General features: G+C 44.4%; 1 protein-coding gene across 4 annotated transcripts in view; it reads right to left on the reverse strand.

The window, feature by feature from the left end:
- LOC310711528 (ATP-binding cassette sub-family C member 12-like) overlaps positions 1-23,401 on the reverse strand; it is a 61,306-nt gene that overhangs the window by 20,554 nt on the left and 17,351 nt on the right. For all 4 annotated transcript variants that reach the window (XR_014528523.1, XR_014528524.1, XM_083513499.1 and 1 more), the window contains 12 exons: positions 21,610-21,734; positions 19,445-19,517; positions 16,444-16,647; positions 14,908-15,042; positions 13,345-13,447; positions 13,200-13,265; positions 10,780-10,869; positions 9,627-9,730; positions 8,280-8,417; positions 6,542-6,768; positions 4,623-4,760; positions 2,379-2,565 (listed from right to left, as the gene is read on the reverse strand). Coding sequence is in view for 2 of the 4 variants with exons in the window: in XM_083513499.1 (XP_083369625.1) it covers positions 2,379-2,565; positions 4,623-4,760; positions 6,542-6,768; positions 8,280-8,417; positions 9,627-9,730; positions 10,780-10,869; positions 13,200-13,265; positions 13,345-13,447; positions 14,908-15,042; positions 16,444-16,647; positions 19,445-19,517; positions 21,610-21,734 (1,590 nt within the window). In the remaining 2 variants the exon portion in view is untranslated. The remainder of the gene's footprint in view (positions 1-2,378; positions 2,566-4,622; positions 4,761-6,541; positions 6,769-8,279; positions 8,418-9,626; positions 9,731-10,779; positions 10,870-13,199; positions 13,266-13,344; positions 13,448-14,907; positions 15,043-16,443; positions 16,648-19,444; positions 19,518-21,609; positions 21,735-23,401) is intronic.

Raw genomic sequence — 23,401 nt, forward strand, 5'->3', positions numbered from 1 at the left:
TGGAGGAGGTTGTTGTTGAACCTCAAGTAACACAAATGGAGAGACCCGAGGCCCTGCAGGAGCATAAGCTGCTGTTTTTGAAGACTGAACCTGGAGAAAGTCAGATTTGGAGAGAGGGAGTATTGTTTGGCTTGGAGATGGGAAGTTGGTTGGATCCCCCTAGGCAGGGACGTTTTGGCTTTTGGGATTTGGTTTTGGGCCAGGGGGGGTCTGGAGTTGTGGGGGCTCTTAACTTTGGAGGGACTTTGAAACATGCTTTTAAATACTTTCTGGATTACAGTGCTGACTGTGGAGAATGGGCTGACCTGTCGAGGGGGGACGGAGATATTGTTGGGTTGGAGTCTCCCCGAGATCTACTCCTCAATGAGAAAGGAAAGAAATTAAGAAAAAGATCAACAAAAGACAAAGTAAAGTGCAGGTATAAACAAGAAGATGATCTGCAGAAGGGACATGGAAAAGACTTAAGAGCCTCGGACACAAGATCACCAGGTTGATGGACTAGATGGAATGGATAGAAAGGACTGACATAACCCGAGACCAGGAAGAAGAGAGGTTGGATGAAGATTGGAATAAAGTTTTTAAAAATTTATTCTGAGAATTAGTGTAAAATTAATGAGTGTTAGGAAAAATGTTGGAATGAAACTATTTGGCTTTAGTAGAAATGATATAAGGAGTTATGTACAAATAAGTATTAAGTTTTAAGTTTTAAGGCTTTTAATGGTAAGATAAGGTTAAAATAAATTAAGGTAAATTTAATGACAGAATATAGTGAAAGATGGAAAGGATTTGCTGAAACAATTAATTAAACTAGAATATGAAAAGGGAGGTGTGAGGAGGTCAATGAAACAAGTAAATGACAGATAATGATATGGAATATTGGATGGGTGTTTTAATGTTATTGTTCTTTTTTGCTGTATTGTTGTATTTTTTATGTTTTTCCTTTTTAATTTTGTTGTTGTTTTCTTTTCTTCTTTTTTCTGTAATTTTTAAACTTCTAATAAATATCATTTAAAAAAAAATACAAAGGCAACACTGAGACTGAAGCAAAGGAAGCTGCGGCCCTGGAAGAAGGAGGCAGGCATGAGGAGAGTGGTGGGGCAGTGTCTTATTTGCCCCAATGGGCCATTCTCCACCATCTTCAGATTTGCATCTTCCAATGCATGGACTCAGGTCCACTTCACCATTTTATGTGGCAGGGTGGACACCACAGAAAGTAAAACGGTGACACATTTCAAAGCACTGGAGGGCAAACGGTAAGCAGGCATGTGGCAGGATCCCCAGTTGTCCGCATCTCCTTCAGCGTGGATCTCCTGTGTGTTTTTGCTAACACATGCCTCCTTTTCACACTTTTAACAGTTGCCGAAAACTCAAGAAAATGCACAGAGGCACAAATTGCCCCTTGTACCATGGCAAACGAATACCACAAATCTGTACATTTTGGAAGAGCAACAAACTAGCTCCCCCAAAACAATGTGTTTAGCATTTCAATCCGTGCTTGACATTAGCAAAAAGGGGTTAGATTGCAAAGCTAACTCAACCGGATGTATTTGAAGGGTTCCAGCAGCTGGGCTTACAAATACAGCGAGAAAACATGCTCTGTGCCTATTAAAGCGGTACAGTTGGAGGGCAGGTTCTTTCATGGTTGTTTACCACATGGGCCTTTGTTTGCATTTATTTAAAGGCAAAGCTTTCTAATGCACACTTTCCAGAGCAATGCATAAACCGAAACACAGCTATCCCTTCTCCAAAAAATTTAGTGCACTTGTCCAGTCAAGGAACATGTAGGAAAATGTATACACTAGGGCAAAGTGTGCAAAAAGTACACACTATCTGCACTTTCTGGAAACAATTGGTGGCACTTTGTTCCAAAAGGCTTTCCCAGCTAGATAAATGGGTCTTTGCCACGAGTGTCTACTTGTTAGGGTTTCGGTCTTGTTTTAAATTTATTTGATGTTTTAAGATGTTTTTAAAACAATCTTGTGGGCAAATTGGCTCAAGACAGTTGTTTAGAAGGCAATTAAATCAATGATAATAAAATAAACAAATAAATTAGTGGGAAAATATATAAAACACGCTATGGTAGGGGGAAATTGGTTTGGAAAACTGTGTACATTAGGCGAAAAACACATACAGGAATGTTTATGTTAAGAGGAGAAATTTGCATTAAAATGCTGGTGAATATTCACGAGGATTTTTTAAAAAATAATAATAATTGCAAACTAATGGGGAATCATGGAGAACTGAACTCAAGGTTGGAAAAAGGAGAAAGTGAAACAGACAGATCCTTCCCACCCACCCCCAATGGTGCAATGGGCCACTTCAGGTCTGATTTGGAGTGTGTCGGAATGAAGCCTGAGTTATCCGGGCGATTCACTTACCTGGATAGTGTAAGACAAAGCCAAGCCTTTTTCCGCAGTGCTGATGGAAGAAGGGCTGAGGACGACAAAGAGGGCGACGATCAAAGTCATGACGGTCATGAGCATGTCCGTCCTTAACGCAAACCACCGCAGCGCATAGTTGAACAGCATGAAGTGACTGGAGCTCTCGTCGTTCAGCTTTCTAAAACTGGAACCAAAATCAGGGATAGTACTTAGAAAGTTGGCCTGAGTTTGGACCTGTTTTTAGTCTACTGCTGTTTTGGCTTTTCGGAAGCCTGAAATCGTTGTCACCGGTTCTTCTTTTTGGTAATTTTGTCGTTTTAGCTTTTTTGTAAACGGCTTTGAGGTTCTTAACAAAATAATAATCGGGCAGCATACGAATTTTATGAAATAAAAGCTTTCTCTAGTCAGTTCACACAGAACATGAGCACAAGAGCATGCAACCATTGTGATTAGTAGCACTTGAGGGTCTTATCCTCTATTATTTTTTCTTATCATTTCCCCCTGAGAGAGAGAGAGAACAAAGGGCAAACCCCTGGCTTAAACATAGGAGGAGCCTTGTTGGACAGGCCAAATACCCATCTAGTCCAACGTCCTGCTCTCACAAAAGCCAACCAGATGCCTATGTGAAGCCCTTAATCAGGACATGAGCACAACAGTACACTGGAGAGCCAGTGTGGTGTAGTGGTTAAGAGTGGTAGTCACGTAATCTGGGGAACCGGGTTCGTGTCACCGCTCCTCCACATGCAGCTGCTGGGTGACCTTGGGCCAGTCACACTTCTGTGAAGTCTCTCAGCCCCAGTCACCTCACAGAGTGTTTGTTGTGGGGGAGGAAGGGAAAGGAGAATGTTAGCCACTTTGAGACTCCTGAAGGGGAGTGAAAGGCGGGATATCAAATCCAAACTCCTCCTCCTCCTCCTCCTCCTCCTCCTCCTCCTCCTCCTCCTCCTCCTCTTCTTCTTCTTCTTCTTCTTCTTCTTCTTCTTCTTCTTCTTCTTCTTCTTCGACTCATGATCCCAGCAACTGGTGCACATTGCCTCTGATACTGGGGGCTGTGTACAACCATTGTGAATAGCAGCCACTGAAAACTTTATCCTCCATGAATTTGTCTTATTCCCCCTCTGAATCTGTCCACGTCTGTGGCCACAACATCTTGCGGTCAGGAACAGACATAAGGACATCATAGGAGTCCTGAGGATCAGCCCCCAAAAGCCCATCCCGTCTCGTTTCATTTCACTTTGGATTTGTATGCCGCCTTCCTATATCACCGTACAAAGTGTGGTTTACAAGTGGAAGAAAAGATTGCACACCTTGATTTGATCCAATACAAAAATGTCATAATTAAAAACATAACTTTAAAAGAAACAACTTATATCAAATAAAGTAATATTCATTAATCTATTAGAACATAATAGCACACAATAAAATTAAATATCAGCAAATAATAATTAAACAGAAATTTACTCTTAACGATTGCAATAAATAATCTGGTCCGGCATCCTGTATCACAGTGGCCAAATGAATGCCTATGGAAAGCCTGCAGGCAGGGCCTGAGCTCAGCAGCACTCTCCCTATTTGTTATTCCCAGAAACAGATATGCAGAGGCAAACTGCCTCCTTCACAGGAAGTAGAACATAGCCATCATGGATGGTAGCCATTGATAGCCATTGACTAAGAGCCCTCCAAACCCATGCACTCCAGCTTCTGGGTGTAAGGATTTTGCAGGCCCACTTGAACAGGTAATCACCGAACCTTCTCTTCTCTTTGGACCCATTTTGTGAATTCCACCAGCTCGGGGAAGAAAGGATTTGGAAACTGGGATGGTTAGGTGCCCTCCTTCTGCTGGTAGACTCCAGGTTACAAGGGAACTGGAAGAAGACTCATGGACGTGTTGAATAATTGTGATTTAAAAACCAGGTCTTGCCAATAGCTTCATGCTTTGTGTGGATGGGGAGGGTTATAAAGGGTGCAAATGAGGTTATCACTTGGCTGCACAGGTAACAATTTTCTTCGAGACAATGCTAAGAATTTGTGACGTAATTTGGAAAGCTTCCCCACAGCTTGTCATTTCCCGCAAATGAAAAGCCACAGGACGCCAGTGCTTATGGAGCGGCTTCATCTATGGCCCGGCAGGTGGGAAAGATGCAGGATTGGTGGTCAAGAGAAAAAGAACGACACAGCTTGATCCGCCCCATCCGAGGGACTGAGACAGAAAGAATGTGACTTTGGGGCCAGGCAACTTACCGAATGCTGTAGTTTTCCTTCTTATTGTATGCGTGGATTGTGCTAAGGCCTGGGACAGTGGACATGATCATGGAAAGCCATGGAGACTTGCTCATGTTTTCGAATCGCTTGAGCTCTCGGATGGTGCTCTGGAAAATCCTGCAGCAAAATGCAGGTAAGATTGTACAGAGTTAGATCCTGGCTTTGGAAGGGGACTTGGAATCCCTTCCTAATGAATATTCCTAATGAGTATTCTGGATTTCCAAATTTGAAGCAGTTGGCCACCACCTCCAAGAGAAGTTTTACAGTGCAACCTCAGACCTGTCTCAGAAGTATGTCCCACAGAGGGTTCACCCACACTTGGGCTTCACCCTGTGTTTTGAACATATTGTGTACCAATTGATTCCTCTGGGTTTGAGAGCTTTTCTTCTTGTTCCATATCGGAGCCTTACGGAAATCCAATCTTATCCGCTAAATCAGATCCTATCAGATATGCAGAAAGAGAGATTCTGCTTAACTGAGATTCAGTTCACCGGGATTTTCGCAAGGCATCGCTGCGGAACAAAGAGAGAAGTTCTTGGAACCAGGGGAATTGAATTAGTATACAATACAATCAAAATACAGGTTAAGCTAAAGTGTGGATCAGCCGTGGGCTCCATGGGGATTTCTCCAGGAGAGTGGGTGTAGGATTGTAGACTTAGGCCAGATCTATTTTAATTATCTATAAGATAATTATCTGTAGGATAATGAATTTATCCTGTACATAAGGTTTCTGGGCGGGTCAGGATAGCATTGTGCATTTGTGAAAACAAGGGAAATGATTCAAAAAGGAAGCAGACTGAGGTGGGTCTTTGAAGCATACCTGAACTGCAAGAAGCTAAGCAAATAAAGTGGAAGCTACAGAATGGAGATCCTAGAGGCACCTTTGTGGGGAGGGACTTCTACAATTCAGAGGATGCCCCTCTCAGGCTGTCATTCCTTACTGACTCTGCTGACCTCAGCATCGAAGAAGTTCAATTGCAGTGGTATCTTGGTTCTCAAACTTAATCCATTACGGAAGTCCGTTCCAAAACCAAAGCGTTCCAAAACCAAGTCGCGCTTTCCCATAGAAAGTAATGCAAAATGAATTAATCTGTTCCAGACTTTTAAAAGCAACCCCTAAAACAGCAATTTAACATCAATTTTGCTATCTAACGAGACCATTGATCCATAAAATGAAAGCAATAATCAATGTACTGTGCTATAAAATAAATAAGACAGTATTGTAGATGTTAATTTTTTAAAAAAAAAATCTTATCTGCACTGATGATAGCCATTATTTGGATGGGGGGCTTTTATCCATTTCCACAGTCACACAATCAACCAATCAGTAGCTGAACTGGGTTCCACAGAGTCACAAAAACAAATTAACTGAAAAAGCCTCAAAAACAAAAACGTAAAATAAATAACAAAAACAAAAGCACCAGACATAACCCTTTCCAGAAGTCCATTTGACTTCTGAAATGTTTGAAAACCAAGGCACAGCTTCTGATTGGTACAGGTGCCCCAGAAATAATAGCCGACAGCTGTATCGGACGTTCAGCTTCCGAAGAAAAGTTCAAAAACCTAAACCCTTCTGGGTTTTCGGCATTCAGGAAGCCAAGGTGTTTGAGAACCAAGGTACCATTGTACTTGGGATAAAGGAGATATTTGGGGGATTAGAGGAGCCCAAAATGGAATCTGTCCCTTAGAGACTGTGTTCTGGAAAGGAAGGGGGGAACTACAAACTGACAGGAGGGGAGGGTAGAATTAGAGATCAGTGGGTCCCCTTAACTTGCAAGGGGCAGAATGAGCACACAGATCAAATACACACTGCAGGGTTGTTGTTATTTTCAAAAGAAATTCTAGGGTAGGAAAAACAACCACATACCAGAGAGAGGGGGTGGGAACGTCCAACTTACTGGAAGAGTAGAATGAAAAGAATCATTAGGACAGCGATTCCAATTAGGAGGTAAGGAAACACAATGGCGACGATGACAATGATGGAGAGGACCATGAAAAGCTGCTGCAGAAACATTTCGGCATGAAACGGAAGCCGCACATCCAGTTCGTCCATATCTTTAGAGAAGCGGTTCATTACTCTGCCAGTGGGAGTCGTATCAAAGAAACTCATGGGGCTCCATAAGATCTGCGGATAAGAGGGGAGGGTGCGGTAAAATGACAACAACAAATTGGGATGGCAGACATGTCTTTTGTGGCACTCGGTGTTTGGGGTCGCAGCTCTGTGCCAGCTTAATGTGAGCTGTGGTGTGAATACAGTACTGGGCTGTTGTTTTCGTTTGGCGGCTGGGGTGGTAGTGGTAGGGTCTTCTTTGTAAATCAGACTTGAAAGGACAAGCACAAATCGTGGTTTCATTTCTCACCATCGCCACCACAACAGTTAAGGGGGGGAAACGAAGCGTGCACGAGAATCTCAGCACTGCAATTGCGATAGTGGGGATGTAAAACAATTCTGTTCAGAATGGGAATGGTTTCAAAATGGGAGGAATCCTTGCTGTAATGAAATGTAAAATGGCAGAGAAACCCATGGTGGGAGCTCGTGGGAGCTCATGCAGTCCAAGCATGACCAGGCGCTTCAGCAAACTGCACTAGGGGGCAGGGGAAACCAGGGGGCAGGTGAGGTCCTCTAAGATTCTCTATCTGGCCCTGAAACTTTCACTGAGTCTCTCCTCTCCCAGGCAACTCTCTCCACTGAATGTAGGAGCAGAAGAAGAGCCTGTTTGATCAGACCAAGGGCCCATCTAGTCCAGCATCCATTTCTTACAGTGGCCAACTAGATGCTCTTTTGGAAGAGTTTGGATTTGATATCCCGCCTTTCACTCCCCTTCGGGAGTCTCAAAGCGGCTAACATTCTCCTTTCCCTTCCTCCCCCACAACAAACACTCTGTGAGGTGAGTGGGGCTGAGAGACTTCAGAGAAGTGTGACTGGCCCAAGGTCACCCAGCAGCTGCATGTGGAGGAGCGGAGACCGAACCCGGTTCCCCAGATTACGAATCTACCGCTCTTAACCACTGCACCACACCGGCTCTCTGGAAACTTGCAAGCAGGACGGGAGCACAAGATCACTCTCCCCTCCTGCGGTTTTCACCAACTGGTATTCAGAAGCAGGACTGCCTCTGTTCATGTAGCTTTATTGGTTGTTTGCCCAGGCCCAGCATTAATGGTCATTATGGTCAGGTAACTGATGGGGTCCACGGATAGCTCAGCAGAGTGCCTAGATGCCACCATTCTGTTTAGCTAAAACATGTGCCCAACACCTCTCTATTTATGGCACCCGCTTTCCTTCTCCCTCTCGGCTTCCCAGTGATCATCCCAAGGAGCTATCACAGATGTCTCTCCATCTTCCATCCAGGCATGTGCTCCAGTTCAAGACCCCAAGCTCTGTGAAAAATTGTAGTTTTGGGCTGACCCCCAATACTGCCAAAATCCAGGCTTGCCATTTGCCACCTATGTGTCGATTTTTCTCCACTTTTGGGTTGCATGCTAAAATGCAGTGCTGTTCTGAAAGCACACCTTTCATAATTTCTAGGTAAAAAGAGTGACCCGTGACTTTCTGACAGCACATAATTGGACGATAAAAATCAAGCCAGCTTGTTAAATATGCAACAACCCTGTTTGCCAGCTGGAGATTTGCGATACCTTGTAAAACATGGTGTCGTGTAGTCTCGATGACGCCCGCAATGTTGTCTTAGTGAAAACAAAGCCTTTGATGAAGCTCAGGATAATCATGGAAACAATGCTCATTCCATAGATGAGTTGGTAGAAGCTGTAGTTTGCCTTTAAGAAATGGATTTTCAAAGAAAACTGTAATTGAGAGCAGATTACTTTTCTCTCTCTAAAATAATGACATATTGAGACACAGGAACAAGGGGCCATTATCTGGACTATATAATGAGATAAGACTCCATCAGGAAAGTTAGTGATTTCGCCAAACAGAACACAACCCAACAGTTTTGCAGTAAACATTTAAAATATATGGCAGAGTAGGAACTCTGCTTACCGATATAACCCTCTTCGTATTCTTTGTGTGAACTTGGGCAGCACTTCCATTAAAATATACATTCCTATTTCTATGCGTAGTCTGAGATCGGACCAGTTCAGACATAATGTCTATATACGGTAATAGTTTAGCACAACAAGAACAAGCTTGGACTCACCCACTTCCTCACCAGCATAGCCACAGGGAGGACTTTGAAATCTTCAATTTTCATTTTAGATCAACCACAGGTTGTCTGAACCCAACAGGCCATGATGAATCATAGCTGTGATTTGCTTAAACAAAGCAACTCCAAGCCACAATTTAAGAAGCTGGCTTGTTTCAAGAAACTGTAGTTAACGATGAACCGCAGTTTATGGTTTGGGTGTAACACTAAACTGTAGATAATTTAAAGTGGAAGACAAGGGTTCAAATCCTTGCAGGCCATGAAGCCAACTGGATGACTTGGGGCCTATCACCACCTCTTAGCCTAACCAACCTCAGAGTTGCTGTGAGGACAAATCAGGGAGAAGGAGAACTGTTTTTGCCACCTTGTGCTCTTTGAAGGAAAGGTGGGCTTTATATGTAATAAATAGGTAAATGGTAAAGGGACCCCTGACCATTAGGTACAGTCGTGACCGACTCTGGGGTTGCAGCGCTCATCTCGCTTTATTGGCCAAGGGAGCCGGCGTACAGCTTCCGGGTCATGTGGCCAGCATGACTTAGCCGCTTCTGGCGAACCAGAGCAGAGCACGGAAATGCCGTTTACCTTCCCGCCAGAGCAGTACCTATTTATCTACTTGCACTCTGATGTGCTTTCGAACTGCTAAGTTGGCAGGAGCAGGGACCAAGCAACGGGAGCTCACCCTGTCGCGGGGACTCAAACCACCGACCTTCTGATCGGCAAGCCCTAGGCTCTGTGGTTTAACCCACAGCGCCACCCGTGTCCCTTATGTAATAGATAAATGTATACAAATAAAACACATTATAATGCTGAAAGGTGTGCTTACCCGTAAGCCCTGCCTTAACCAGTAACTCAACCACCAGTTGCTGAAGGCTGAACAACTGATCATCAGAACAAAGAGAAGCACAATGAAGAACCAAAGAATGAATCCTAAAAAGGGACCATCAGGCCAAGTTAGTAAACAGGGAATGAGTGAACACAATGCACTGGTGAGTGCCCATTTAGGGCTGAAATCAGATAGGCATTTTCCTTAGGCGCAAAGTCCCACGAACGTCAGTGAAACTTGAAAAATGCATGGGAATTTGCTGCACATTTCCTTAAAAAAGGGGCAGGAGGAGCTGGTGCCCATTGAGACTGGTGGAGGGGAAGGCAGGGCGACCCGGGGTTAAGTGGAGCCAGGGCCCACGACAGGCAGAACTAGTTTCATGCTAGCTCTGTCCCCCAGATGTGTAAAAACATTTAAAGCACCCATGTCTACTTAAAGGCCAGCACACACACACACACACAAACACACACACACACACACACACACACAAACACACACACACACACACACACACACAAACACAAACACAACATAAACTCAGACATTCTAAAACCAGACCACAGCACTGCTTCTGAATCTCGGTTTATAATTAGTCACTGAAAGCCACAGCAAAAAAAGAACAATGGATCTTTAAGTCTCATTTGGTGATACTGGGGGGACAGGGCTTGCCTGATTTCGCACCGAATTTCACAACTGTGCAGCAACCATCAAGAGGGGGTTTATTCCATGTGTCTGCCAACCTAATTGTCTTCACATGGTAATTCTGTCTTCCAGGGAACCTTGAGAACTGTAGTTCTCTAGGAGAGGAAGGGGGGCTATGGATCTTTAACAGATCATGTATTGCACTCTTATCAGCTATAGTTCCCAGGATTCTTGGGGAGGGGGACATAGAAGTCTGTACCAATTTGTACAGGAGATATTCTCAATAGCCTCTGAGCATATGCTGAGTACATTGCCCTCAGTGCTTAGTAGTTAGGGAGCCAGTCCCAACATATACATAAAATCAAGAGTGGATTTTCTGGGCAGGATTGATTCCTGAGTAGTTCCCCACTTACATATTTACATACTTTAAGAGGTTCCATTTTAGCAGAAATCTACAATAACAAAATAAAGGTTTTCTTTGGGGGGAAAAGAAGCTTGTTGCAGGATATACCTCCAGATGCCTTAATGTAAGCGTGGTAGGTTTTCCATCTAACAGAGCCTTCTTGCTTCTCCTCTTTCTGAACGAGTTGATTTGCAGGAGCTGGAGCGGAAACCATCGAGCATTTATTCACGCTGTAATGTTATCCAGCACTGACAAATCTCATGCATTTTAAGTAAAATTGGACGTCACTCGAGTCTATCAACTAAAATAAACATTTGAGGCTTCACAGGAGCCTCAGCGAAATGCTCTCTCACTGCCAGGTTCCCCCAGATGAAACCATATGGTAAATGCTACCTCTGTTTTCCTAATGGCTGTCGAATGAATTGGAATCCGTGACTGGAATTAAAAAAGCGAAAGGGCATTGATTTGACGGAAAAGTGATCAATATTCCCCAGCCTTTGAATGAAAGACCTTATTGATGTGCTTGTTCTCCTTTCTGATCAAATATAAAGCTTTTTTTTTCCCAAAAAAAGAGGAAAAATGAAAACATTCAGCAAAGGGACCAGTTTCTTTTTCTCTTTTTCTTTTTTGCAAATCATCTTTATTGGTTTCTTTTAATTTACATTCGTAGAATCACGTTATAACATCTCAGTTCTCCTATGGCTAAGCATGTATTTCTAAATAATAATAAAGAAAACAAAAACAAAAATTTGTGCTTAATTGCTTGATTCATTCATATTCCTTTTATACTTGACTTCCCTCCCCTTCTTACTTGGGTCCTCTGTTTCATTTATTTGAATGCCTCTCTTAACATGTCTATGAGTTTGTTTTCCTGTTTCTCCACTATATTTTAGGATTATTTTTTTCTTACAGAAGTAATTCTAAACCTGTCAAAATTTCCATTTCCCAATAATAGTCTTTCAAATATTGTTTTGAATATGTTCCAATCTTTTTTAAAAAATTGTTTTGTTTGATCTCTTATCTGCCCAGTCAACATGTCCATCTTCATGTACTCCATTAATTTGGTCAACCAATCTTTTTGGGTCAGTAAACATTCCCTTTTCCACTTCTGGCAAACACAACCCTTGCTGCGGTGGTGGCGTACATGAATACTTTCTTTAAATCTTTTGGCATCTCATTTCCCACAATCCCTAATAGAAATGCTTCTGGTTTGCGGGGGAATGAGATTTTAAACATCCTTTTTCATTCGTTATGAATTAGATCCCAAAACTCCTTTCATAATTTCGCCCATTCTGACAGCTGTATATTGCCTCCTAAGTCCACTGTCCACTCCACCATAACTGCCTTCACGTCCTCATCCTTTACTGACCACTCTAATAAGATTTTATACATTTTAGATAGGGTTTTCTGGTTGCTATACAATAGATCTTGCTCAAATCTTGAACACTCTTTCCCGAAACCCCTCTTTTTGTCTTGTTTAAATAACTCATATACTTGGTGCTATTCTAGCCAGCTTGACACCTTATTTTTTATCTCGTCAAAGTTCTTAAGTTTCAATTGGTTATCTTCCTCACACAGGATTTCCTTTTATGTTGCCCAATTGTTTCCCATGTTGACCTTTTTTACACTCATGGCCTCCATGGGTGACAACCACCATGGTGTTTTTTGCTCCAAGATACCCTTATTTTTTGCCCAGCTTTTTTCCCCCAAAAAGGAAAAAGGAAAACATTCAGCAAAGGGATCACTTTCTCTTTTTCACTCCAGCATGGTTTTGTTACGAAGCTGTTCGTGTGAAACAGGGACATCGCTGTCAATTAATTTTTTTCATTCTGAAGTTTTTACAGTGTTCCCATAACTTTTGTTCAGCTCGAAAAGCATCTTCAGCACACTTTTTGTCTGAGAATGTTTTAGGGGAGGAAATACATTGAGTATAAGAGATGAGCCATATTTTCCAGTCTCTCCAAGCAGTAAAAGTTGGAGGGTGGAGAATCAAGGACACAGGCTGAACATTCAACAGAAGGACTTGCCTTATACCAAGCCAGATCATTTGCCTGTGTAGCCCAAGGTTTGCTGTAGGCTTACAGCTTGTAGTGTGTGTGTGTGTGTGTGTGTGTGTATAAAACAATTGTCCAGTAGCACCTTAGAGACCAACTAAGTTTGTTCTTGGTATAAGCTTATACCAGGAACAAACTTAGTTGGTCTCTAAGGTACTACTGGACAATTTTCTTATTTTTTGTATATATTTCGACTGCGTCAGACCAACATGGCTGAAATCCGTGGCATGGAAAAAAGGTCAGTATAATTCAGCTAGGGCTAGATTCTGTAGTGATGGGGCCTTCGCGTCTACAGCACACATGTAGCCATCCATGTAAACCGAACCCTGGCAGTTCCAGACCCCTTGAAAGCTTTTGGGTACATAGGAACCATCCACCCCCAGCTCAAGCCCCCCCCCCCCGCAAGCATTACAGCGATACCCATTTAAATTCCTAATCGATTTAAACCAATTAGCAAGAGATTGCACAAAGTACCTGTGTCTCTTCTCATTTTGTGGTCGCTCCTGGATTCCTGGCTCGGCTCGTCAGAAATGCCAAAAGCTGGGGGGATGCGAGAGAACTGTCAGGCGAGCAGTCAAAGCCATTTCGAAAAGAAGATTATGATACTAAATGATCTCACCGGGATTTTCGGTTCCTATGTAAGAGATTTCGGGGACATCCTCCTGATCCTCCTCCACACGTACATCCACCGTGTCTGAATAAAGAAGAGCATCGTGTGGAACCTGAAATAGAGAAATACACGGAGTGAATGTTTTGCAAGAGAAGCCCAGCTGGAGCAAACCAGGGTCATCTGTAACCCAGCATCCAGTTTCCGATGGTGGGAAGCTTCCCCTTGAAACAGGTTGTGAAGGCAATCCCTTCTATTAGCTTAAGTCCAAGTGACACCATAGAGGTGTTTAAATTATGTGTTGTGTGGAGAAAAGGGGAGTCATTTTTCACGCACTCTCATAATCCTGGCCCTCAGGGCCATGCAATGAAGCTGAATGCTGGAAGATTCAAGACAGGCAAAGGAAAGCACACAGAAGTTAAAATATGGAACTCTCTCCCACAGGAGGCAGTGATGGCCAACAGCGTGGGTGACTTTTAAAGGAGATTAGACAAGTCCATGCAGGAGAAGGTTATCAATGGCTACTGGAAATGGTTATTAACTCCTTTCCCAGGGAAATCAAACAGTCCATACGCATGCATTCAGGAAACATGCCAATATTATTATTTTTAAATTGTCTAGGCTTTTGGACAATAGTCTCCTGGAGTTCTTATGCGACTTATTTTGTTGTCTGCAGGGCATTATGGTGCATTAAACTGTTTTTGTGTTGTTGTTTTATTATGATGAGCTGCCCTCCCCTGAGGAAGGTCCGATTAGGCATTTGAAATAATAAATGATGGTTCTATCAGGGATGGGGAAAACTCAGGACCAGGTACCAAGCGTTCCCCTCTCCCAACAGGTCACTCCATCTGGCGCTTCAGACTCCCCCCAAGCCACCCCCTTCACTTGCCCTGCTTTGCATCTCAAATCTATATAATTGTTCCTGGCTAGAAATGTGTTCTTGAACTATAATTGTGCTTCTCGCATGGAAGTTGGAGAGGGCCGTGTGTGTGTGTGTGTGTGTGTGTGTGTGTGTGTGTGTGTAAGAAAGAGGGAGACCTTTGAAATGTAGCTATACAAAAAGTAAGAGTCACATCCATTGCTCTGTGTTTTCCCCCCACCGGACCTCATCCACCACTAGCATTGGCCCTTGGAAGATTCCCCCATGGGAATGTGGCCCCCGGGCTGAACAAAGGCCCCCCACTCTTATTCTAGCTGTTAAGTATATAAGGAAGAAGAGTCATAACAACATACAAAGAGCCAGCTGGATCAGGCGAAAGCCCAGCGTTCTGTACTCACAGCAGCCATTCGCATGCCCCAATGGGAAGCCTGTGAGCAGGAGCCCAGCTTTCTGTGGTTTCCAGCAACAGGTATTCAGAAGGCCTGCTGCCTCTGACCACAGAAGCAGAGCAGAGCCATCATGGTTAGTTTCTCTGGGCAGCCCTGTCCTCCCTCCCTAAGTCCTTTAAGGGCTCAGCAAACCCAGCCTCTGGTTACTGACAGACATCAGCAAGATGGCCCCTGTAAACATCTGGCACACAACCGCTTCCTCTTGTTGTTTGTCCTGGTATGTCAGCGTTGAGGCCTGGAACTCACCGGCGTTTCCTCCAAGTGCAGGTTTTCAATGAGATGAGCGTAACGCCCCTTCGCAGCCATCAGCGCTGCGTGGGTACCACTCTCGCATATCCCTCCGCCTTCGAGCAATATGATTTCATCACAAAATTCTAAGTACTGGAGTGTGTGTGTGTGTTTAAAGGCAATGGGGAGTGGGGGGGGGAGAGAAAGAAAATTGGTTAAGCGGGAAATGAGCTGAAGGGAAAACGCACTGCAAAACGCATTTTCAGAATAAAGACAAGTTTCAGTTTGTAGTTCAGAAAACATCAAATGTTCTGCCGTCGTGCACCCTTGTTGAGGATAATAATTATAGTTTATAGAAAAAATGCTACATTCTGCGCACCAGGCAAAGCAAGGAAGAGAGCGCGTCCCGATTCTCCCTCCCTCCCAAAGTTGTTAGAGACGTGTAAAGACTGCAGTGCTTCAGGAACAATAAAGGTAGAAAAGTACTTTGAGTTTGGTGCAAACTGCAAGGAGACAGCAGGCTGTTGCTGGGTTCTGCCTAGGGATGAATGAATCTGTCAGTTTTGGTTTCCCTCCATTTCTCGTTTTTCCAGAATTAAATTCAGTCCTCCACATTCCCACACCTGTCTGCACTATTCAAATCATGAAAGTTCAGCAGCCATTATTCTTTAAAATGCTATGATACTGCTTTAAATGTACAGTGCAGATGGGGGCCTTACTATCAACAATGCAGATGATGAGGCAATATTGTCTACTTGGACCTGAGGCTAGTTTAGGGCAACACTCCTCAATTTTGAGGCCCCAGAAGCTGCTGGGGTACAACTCCCATCATTCCCAGTATGCTCAGCCAATGATCTGGAATAAATGCAAGTTGTGGTCCAACCAGAGACTGGACACATGTAGCACACTGCATTGTCCCTTCAGCACTTTCACTCCTCAGCATGTGCCACCTGTGGTGTCTGCCTCACTCTTCCTAATGTTAGGGCCGGCCCTGTTCCCACACCTGTCTGAAGCAGATGAACTAAATATTACTGAAGGGGGGAAGTCTAAGGGTGTGTTTAGCTTGAACTGCACACATATTTTGTGCGTAGAATGGCTCCATCTATGTCAAGCAACACCAAATTTCCAGCATCGCTGAGAAGAAATACCTTTCCTTCTCTTCTGAATTTTTTTTTATTTTTTTTTAAAGCTGAGCCCCTTAAGCTTTGAGCTGTGGCTCTTGTGCCCCCTGCTGGTGTATTGCTGTTATTTCATTTTTATCAAGCTGGTGGCAGGAGACTAACAATGAAACAACGAAACAGAGCATCTGCCTTGCATGCAGAAGGTCTCAGGTTCAATCCCCGGCGTCTCCAGGTAGGGCTGGGAGACAACCTTGCCTGAAACCCCAGAGAAATGTTGGCAGTGAGTGTGGAAACGACTGAGCTACATGGACCAATGGCCTGCCTCTTATAAGGCAGCTTCCTCTGTTCCAGCCGCTGGGTCTGTCCTATGTAAGACTTAAAAACAAATTCATATGCTAAGCTATTGAAACCCATTCCCTTCCATTTCCATTACCTGCAGCTGGTGAGTAACGAGGAGGATAGTCTTCCTTCGTAGCGCTTCTTTGATGCATGCTTCAAAAATATACTTGCCAACATGTGCATCAACCGCTGACAAGGGATCATCCAATAAGTAAATATCTCTGTTGGCGTACACAGCACGAGCTAAGCTGATTCGCTGCTTCTGGCCTCCAGAAAGGTTGAGCCCCCTTTCCCCTATCTTTAAAAGGGAAGAATTGCCATATTCAATATATATACAATGTGTTGTATGCAATCAGGGGTGCCAACTTGAATAAAATATGGAGGGGCAGGTAAGGCCCTCCCCATGCATAATCAATCCCAAGATGTGACACATAAAAACACCATTTGATGGCAATGCCCATCATCGGGGGGGGGGGGCTGGCTCCCTTAAATATTTTATTGGGAGGGGGCTGAAGGGACCTTGGCCCCTAGGAGTTGGCTCCTATGTATCCAATGTAGTGCTTAGTTAAAGTCCCTTAGCAGCATCCTTATTCCGCTAGGAACTGTTTTGCACCCTTGGAACTCTGTTGCACAAGGGAATGCATAAGCAAGCTGGTTACTTTGTTGCACAATGGAATGCACCGGGTGTTGTGCAACGTGCTTCCACGAGAGCAACTGCTGCAACGGATTCCTCTGTTGTGCAACATTAAAACCATTCTGCCCGCTAACCAAGAGCCAGCTTGCCAAACCAGTCCATTTTGCCTACGTAGTGGCTTTGGCCAACTAGTTAAGCACCGCAACCAGCATAACCAGATAAGTTGCTCTGTGCTACAGAACAAATGGATGCGCCTTCCTCTCTCGCCGTCCCTTGCAGCTGCTGGGTAGGAGAACAGCAGCTAGAGTGGTCTGCGTGAGCTGAGCTGGACGCAGGCTGGAAGCTGGATACACAGAGACATGTTTGCTCTGTGCTTGAAGAAAGCTGCGACTAACGGAGGAGCAAGGTCTGGTGGGGTATTGTTGCTGTGAGCCCTTCATCGTATGCAGAGGTTGCATAGATGTGTATCCTAACACCACCACAGTCTCAACTGACCTTCATTCCAAGGAAACTGAACCCTGGATAAGCACAGGAACCCCTGGAGACTTTCACGGCTTGGAGAATGGGGTAGTGTGCAACTATATAAATACACATTCTTATACCTCTACATTTCTGCAGCGAATAACAGCTCAGGTGGAAGAGGCGATCTATTTATAGGGGGATGTCTATAAAGGGAGTTTGCATGTGTGCTTCTCCAGATTATTCTTCTGGGGATATGTCCCATGGCAGACACTTGGACAGATCTGCAGACACACGCTCCAATGAGGCACCTGGTGTCTTTTTCAAATATCTGCCACAGTAGTATAGAAATAGCTCAAATGCGATTGAGTTCCGAGGTAGATTACACATAATAATAATCCCAGGTACAGAGTGCCCTTAATATAAATTTAAACTGACAAGGTGGCCTGTGGGGGACACAGTGCCAAAATCCATTATTATAGTCTTTCTATCCTCCCAACCCCCTACCCCCTTCCCTAAATATGGACCTGCTTTCATTGTAATCAGTCACAGGGAAAAACAGAGCAATCCAGATGGAAATGAAACAGGAAGGCCCTGGGATTTTTGTTTGCTGCTTTTGTGGCTCTTTTGAAAATTAGGTGAGGTGCTTAAAAAATAAAACAGATCCAGACAGAGCTTTCCTATTCTGCTCCTGTTAAATTGTCCACGACAAAACATGCAAAGGGTGTCTTGGCCCCAAGACAAATTAGAGTCTCATCTTCAATCATAAGGCTGCCTTGAAAGGTGGGAAGAAAAGGACCCACCCACACCCTGGGTTGCTAGCTAACAAGTCTTAGGACAGGTTGTGGTATTAGGGGTTTTTTTTAGTTTGCAGAATAAGGTAAGTGGAGGCATGAAAAAAAATTATAAAATTAAGCATGGCATGGAGAAAGTGAGTAGAGAAGTGGTTGGTTCCCCTACCCCATAACACTAGAAGGGCATAAGGAAAGAAGATTAATGCTGGAAGATTCAAGACAAATAAAAGGAAGTGTTCCTTCATGCAACACATAGTTAAACTGAAGAAGTGTGCATGCACGCGAAAGCTTATACCCAGAACAAACTTAGCTGGTCTCTAAGGTGCTACTGGACTTCCCCCCCCCCGACTGCGTCAGACCAACACGGCTACCTGAAAATAGTTAAACTATGGAACTTGCTCCCACAGGAGGCAGAGATCTGTACCAAATTGGATGACTCTAAAAAGAGGACTAAACTAATTCATGGAGAACAAGGCTATCAATGGCTATGCTCTGCTTCCACAACTGGATGCAGTAATGCTTCTGCATCCTAGTTGCTGGGAACCACAGGAGGGGAAAGTGCTCTTGCGCTCAGCTCCTGCTTGCGGGTTTCCCACAGGCAACCGGCTGGTCACTGTGAAAACAGGATGCTGGATTAGATGGGCCATTGGACTGATCCAGTAGGGAATCTTCTTATATTCTTAAGTCCTGATGGTCATGTCACAGGCTGAGTAACACGTCACAAGTGGTCACTGACCATTTTGGGCCTGCGGGCCAATTTGTAAACCAGAGAAACTGTTGTGGGAAAACACACAGAGAGAGCAACCTAGTCTACTGGCTACAACAAAATGCTTCATTCAACAGCAGGAGTGGACTAGAGAAGGCCTCTGCAGGCAGATGTGTGCCACGGTTGCCACCCTGGCACTCCCCGTAAGGGACGTCTAATCCACATAGCAATTTATTGTACATGTCAGGAAGTGTACACTGAGGCTAGATTGATTGTTGCCCTTGTGTGCTTTCATGCACCTCCCCATCCCCCAGCCCCAGCCCGTGAAATCAAAAGGGACTTGGCAAGATTAATTTGACAATGCCTTGACAGATAGGGAAAGAATAGGAAAGCTGTTTCACTATGAATTAAAGCCCTTACAGGAGGGCATTTGTCAGAAAATGGCGCTCGATAGCATGCGCTGAATGGCCAAGTTAAATGCAGCTTGTATTGAGACACTTACTTCAGTCATATCTCCGTATGGAAGAAGGTCCATATCTGACTTCAGGCTGCAGACTTCAATGGCATAATTGTACCTTTTAAAAAAATGGAGCATTCAGACTCTTGCAAATCACTATTTCTTTCCAAGCAAGAGACCATGTGCTAGTTTTGTAGATATGAACTAAGTATATACTAATACATAAAAATCACTAATAGCACGCTGGCTTTCAGTTCGCTCCCAGGCAAAATTCAAAGTGGAACTAACATAATGTTGGAAGCCACCTTAGGTCAATTTAGCTCCATCATGTCTATATGGAATGGTAGGGGCTCTCCAGGATTTCAGACAGGAGACATTCTCAAGCTTACCTGGAGATGCCAGGGCTTGAACTTGGGACCTTCTGTATGCAAGGCAGATGCCTTACCACTGAGCTATGGCTCTTCCTCTGGTTTTTACCTGCACTGCTCTAAGTAGTATGGGATCAGGATAGTTGAAGGACCACCACCTCCCATTTGCTCTGTTCATCCATTTCCCACAGCATCAGAAGTCCTGCCAAGCACCCTGCCCCTTGCAGAGGCCCAAATGGTCAGGGTGGCACCCCAATTGTGGAACCAGACATTGACCCATCTCTTCAACTTTAGATGAACTGTAAATTGGCTAGCTTTTAGCTTGGTTTGAAGTCTGTCTCCCTCGTTGCTATTCTGCTCTGGGTTTTATTGTATAAAATAGATTAAGGCTATCCTAACCATGTCTACTCAGAAGTATGCTGGATTCAATGGGACATGCTCTGAGGTCAGTGGGGTTAGAATTGCAGCAGTAAGCAACACTTGCTGCTTTATGGTCCAGCCAGCCTATATAAGGCTTCAGTTGGAGCTGGGCACTTGCTGAGACAACAACTTGCAAAGCTAGCTCAGCAGAAACCTAGGAGCTCTCCAAGGTGCTGAAGGTGCTCTGGGTGCCTGGAACTCCTGATAAGACAATGCTGGGTGAAATGTGGCCATCGATAGTGGGGTGAGGAAGAAAAGTTGCCTGCCCCTGGGCTAGATGGATGGGTATCACTCACCACAAGGCAGTTTGCTCCGTTTATAAAGCTGGCTTTAATTAATCTCCCCAAATTAAAAAGCAATATGCATAGACTGAAATGACACTAATTAGCAATGCCATGTCTCATTAGCTGCTGTTTTTGATTTTTGAGGGATGCCTCTGTTGGTGAGCCAGTGGCAGACTTAACACATTCAGAGTTACGAATCGTTATTATTATTATTTCCCTCTTATTCTACACTTTCAAAGCACAACCCATGGCAGTTGGAATCTGACACACGCCACACGACAATACAAACGGGGGGGTGGGGTGATAATTGAAACATGAGGACCGCTATGTCGGATCGCTGGAATGAGAAGCACCCAGCTGAGAAGACAAACCAGACTAAGAACTATAGAAGCAGTCTTTCTCTGGTATGAACACACAAACCCCACACTTCCCCAAGATCCACTGATGTGTGAGGTGGAATTCTCCCCCTGAGTTTAAAAGCCTGTGAGGGAATGGGCCTTCCAGGGTGCTTCTGAGGTCAATCCCTGACCACCAGTCACAAAATGTCCACAGAGGCCTCCTTCAGGCCTGCTGCCTGTTCTGAACAAAGGAAAGGTGCAAAGACTTTCTCTCCATGGATGATGGCAACAGTGGCTGAGGTAGGTGCCTTTACCACATTTTGATGGCTGTTGTATCCACCCCATTCTGTGGCTCTGCCTCTCCTTTCGCTCTTTTAGACGGGGAAGCCATTTTATGCCATGCCACACATGGGGCAGCCACTTCCTCAAAATTCCAGGTGAGCCCATAGGCTGCAAAAAAAAATTGTGACCCCCTGGCTGACAAAGTCAGGTTGACCTTTCTAAGGGTGGGTGCTTCTCCCTGCTCCTTGGGAGAAGAAGATCCCAAAATAAACATGTGGCCACCTAGAATGAGCTGCGATGCACCATAGGATCGCAGCCTTGTAGTTATTTAACTTGTATTGCTCCTTAGTAATATGTTGGGTAGAAACCTGCCTGCACACTTCACATAAAATGACCAGAGAAAGCTAATGTTTAGGAAGGAACCTGCAATGTTTCTGAGGCAGGTGCACACACACACACACACACACACACACACACAGTGACAACCTCATTATCCTCTTGTCTAATTTAATATTTACTTCTGCTCATCGTATGCTTCTCCAAAAAGAACGTTGTCTCTGATGCTCCCGTGAAATATCCATGCCTGCTGAGACACGTATGCCAAAGTCCCACCCACCGCGACAGTCCCCTCATGGAGGTACATCTGAAAAAAGCAGAGTGCATAATTATTTTATCAGCTAAAAACGTTCTGTCTTGCTTAACCCCCCCCTTTTTTTAAGCAGAACCAGCTCAAAATGGATTACACAAAGTTAAAATTACGTATCATTGAAGAATAGATGGTTACAATAGAATCAGAGCAAATGTCATTAAAATAAAAAATCCCAGCTCAGGCTACAAAAATAAGTTTCAGGCTTTAAACCAAGGGTTGAGAACTTCAGGTCTGGGTGCGGCCCTCCCTGGCCTTTCTCTCTGACCCTTGAGACTCTTCCTAGCCACACCTATTCTCCCCAGGTCACCCCCTTCTTTGGCCCTGCTTCCCACCCTCCTTGATAGTTTTTGCAGGGCTAAAATGTGTCCTTGAACTCTGATAACGCTCCTTGATTGCCTGGCTGGAGGACAGACAGGTGCATGTGTGGCTGCAGCAACTAACCTGCTGTGCAAAAGTAAAATTCATATTTATCGTCCCACCCACTTTGGCTTCTGGTTCTGCCCACCACTGGAATGTGGGCCTCAGAAGGATCAAGCAATTCAGGATAAGATCAGGGTGGTCTTCTGCATCCTACACATGCTTACTCAGAAGTGCCAGCTGAGTTGAGTGGCATTTACCTGCAAGTAAGTGCCCATATGACTGCAAACTTGAGAGAATGTCTTGCAAAAACCGCCTGATGTCTACAGCACATGCTACCCACCCTGAAAAGCACAGCTTCAGAGGACACTGTTGCACTGCTGGTGTTTAGTCTGGATCCTCCTAATCACTCCATTACAGAAAATCAAATGCATAGAGAGGTGCCCTGATTACATCTAATTGAAATTGAGTGCTAAGTGAGTGACACAGATTTTGTAATAGTGGCGGAGAGCAGCTTCAAGAGCAGATTAGCTGCCTGCTTCCTTTTCTTCCTCTTGCTCCTAATTCAGTGGCATGCATTTCTGAATTTCCATATTTTATAGGCAATCCCTGCCCAGGGCAGAAGTGGGGTCGTGTGGCCCTCCAGGTGCCAAAGGACCACAATCCCCCCCCCCATGAGCAAAGCTAGCTGGGGCTCACGGGAGTTGGAATCCAACAACATTTGGAGGACAGCACATTCCCCACCGCCAGTCTAGAGAAACTTAAGCAGTGTATACTAAATAAAGAAGAAGGTGAAAACATTTGTAATAAGGAAAATGGGCCTCAGAAAGCAAGCACAATTTTCAGTTGTTTATATAAAGCATCACCATGTGCTCTGCGTTCACCTGGAGAGTTCAGTGCAGTTTGGGGCTGCATTTGGGGACAGGCTAAAATGTTAAGTGAAACAGAAGTGGATTGTTAGTTTTGGTGGGCAAGGCATGCAAGAGGAAGGGAGGAGCTTGTCTGCTAGCCACAGCTATTAATAAATATGTCGGCCATTCTCCCAGAATGGATCAGGAGAGCTTGACCATAGCTATTCAAGCACTGGTGGCTCCAAGATTGGATTACTGCAATGCATTGTATTGTAGGGCTTCCGTTTGTGCTTGACCTGGAAGCTGCAGTTAGTGCAGAATGCAGCAGCTAGACTGGTGACTGGGAGCGGCCGCCGAGACCATATAACACTGGTCCTGAAAGACCTACATTGGCTCCCAGTACATTTCCAAGCACAATTCAAAGTGTTGGTGCTGACCTTTCAACCCTAAATG

Source organism: Podarcis liolepis (assembly GCF_965112155.1).
Source record: "Podarcis liolepis genome assembly, chromosome: 7".
Classification (NCBI taxonomy): domain Eukaryota; kingdom Metazoa; phylum Chordata; class Lepidosauria; order Squamata; family Lacertidae; genus Podarcis; species Podarcis liolepis.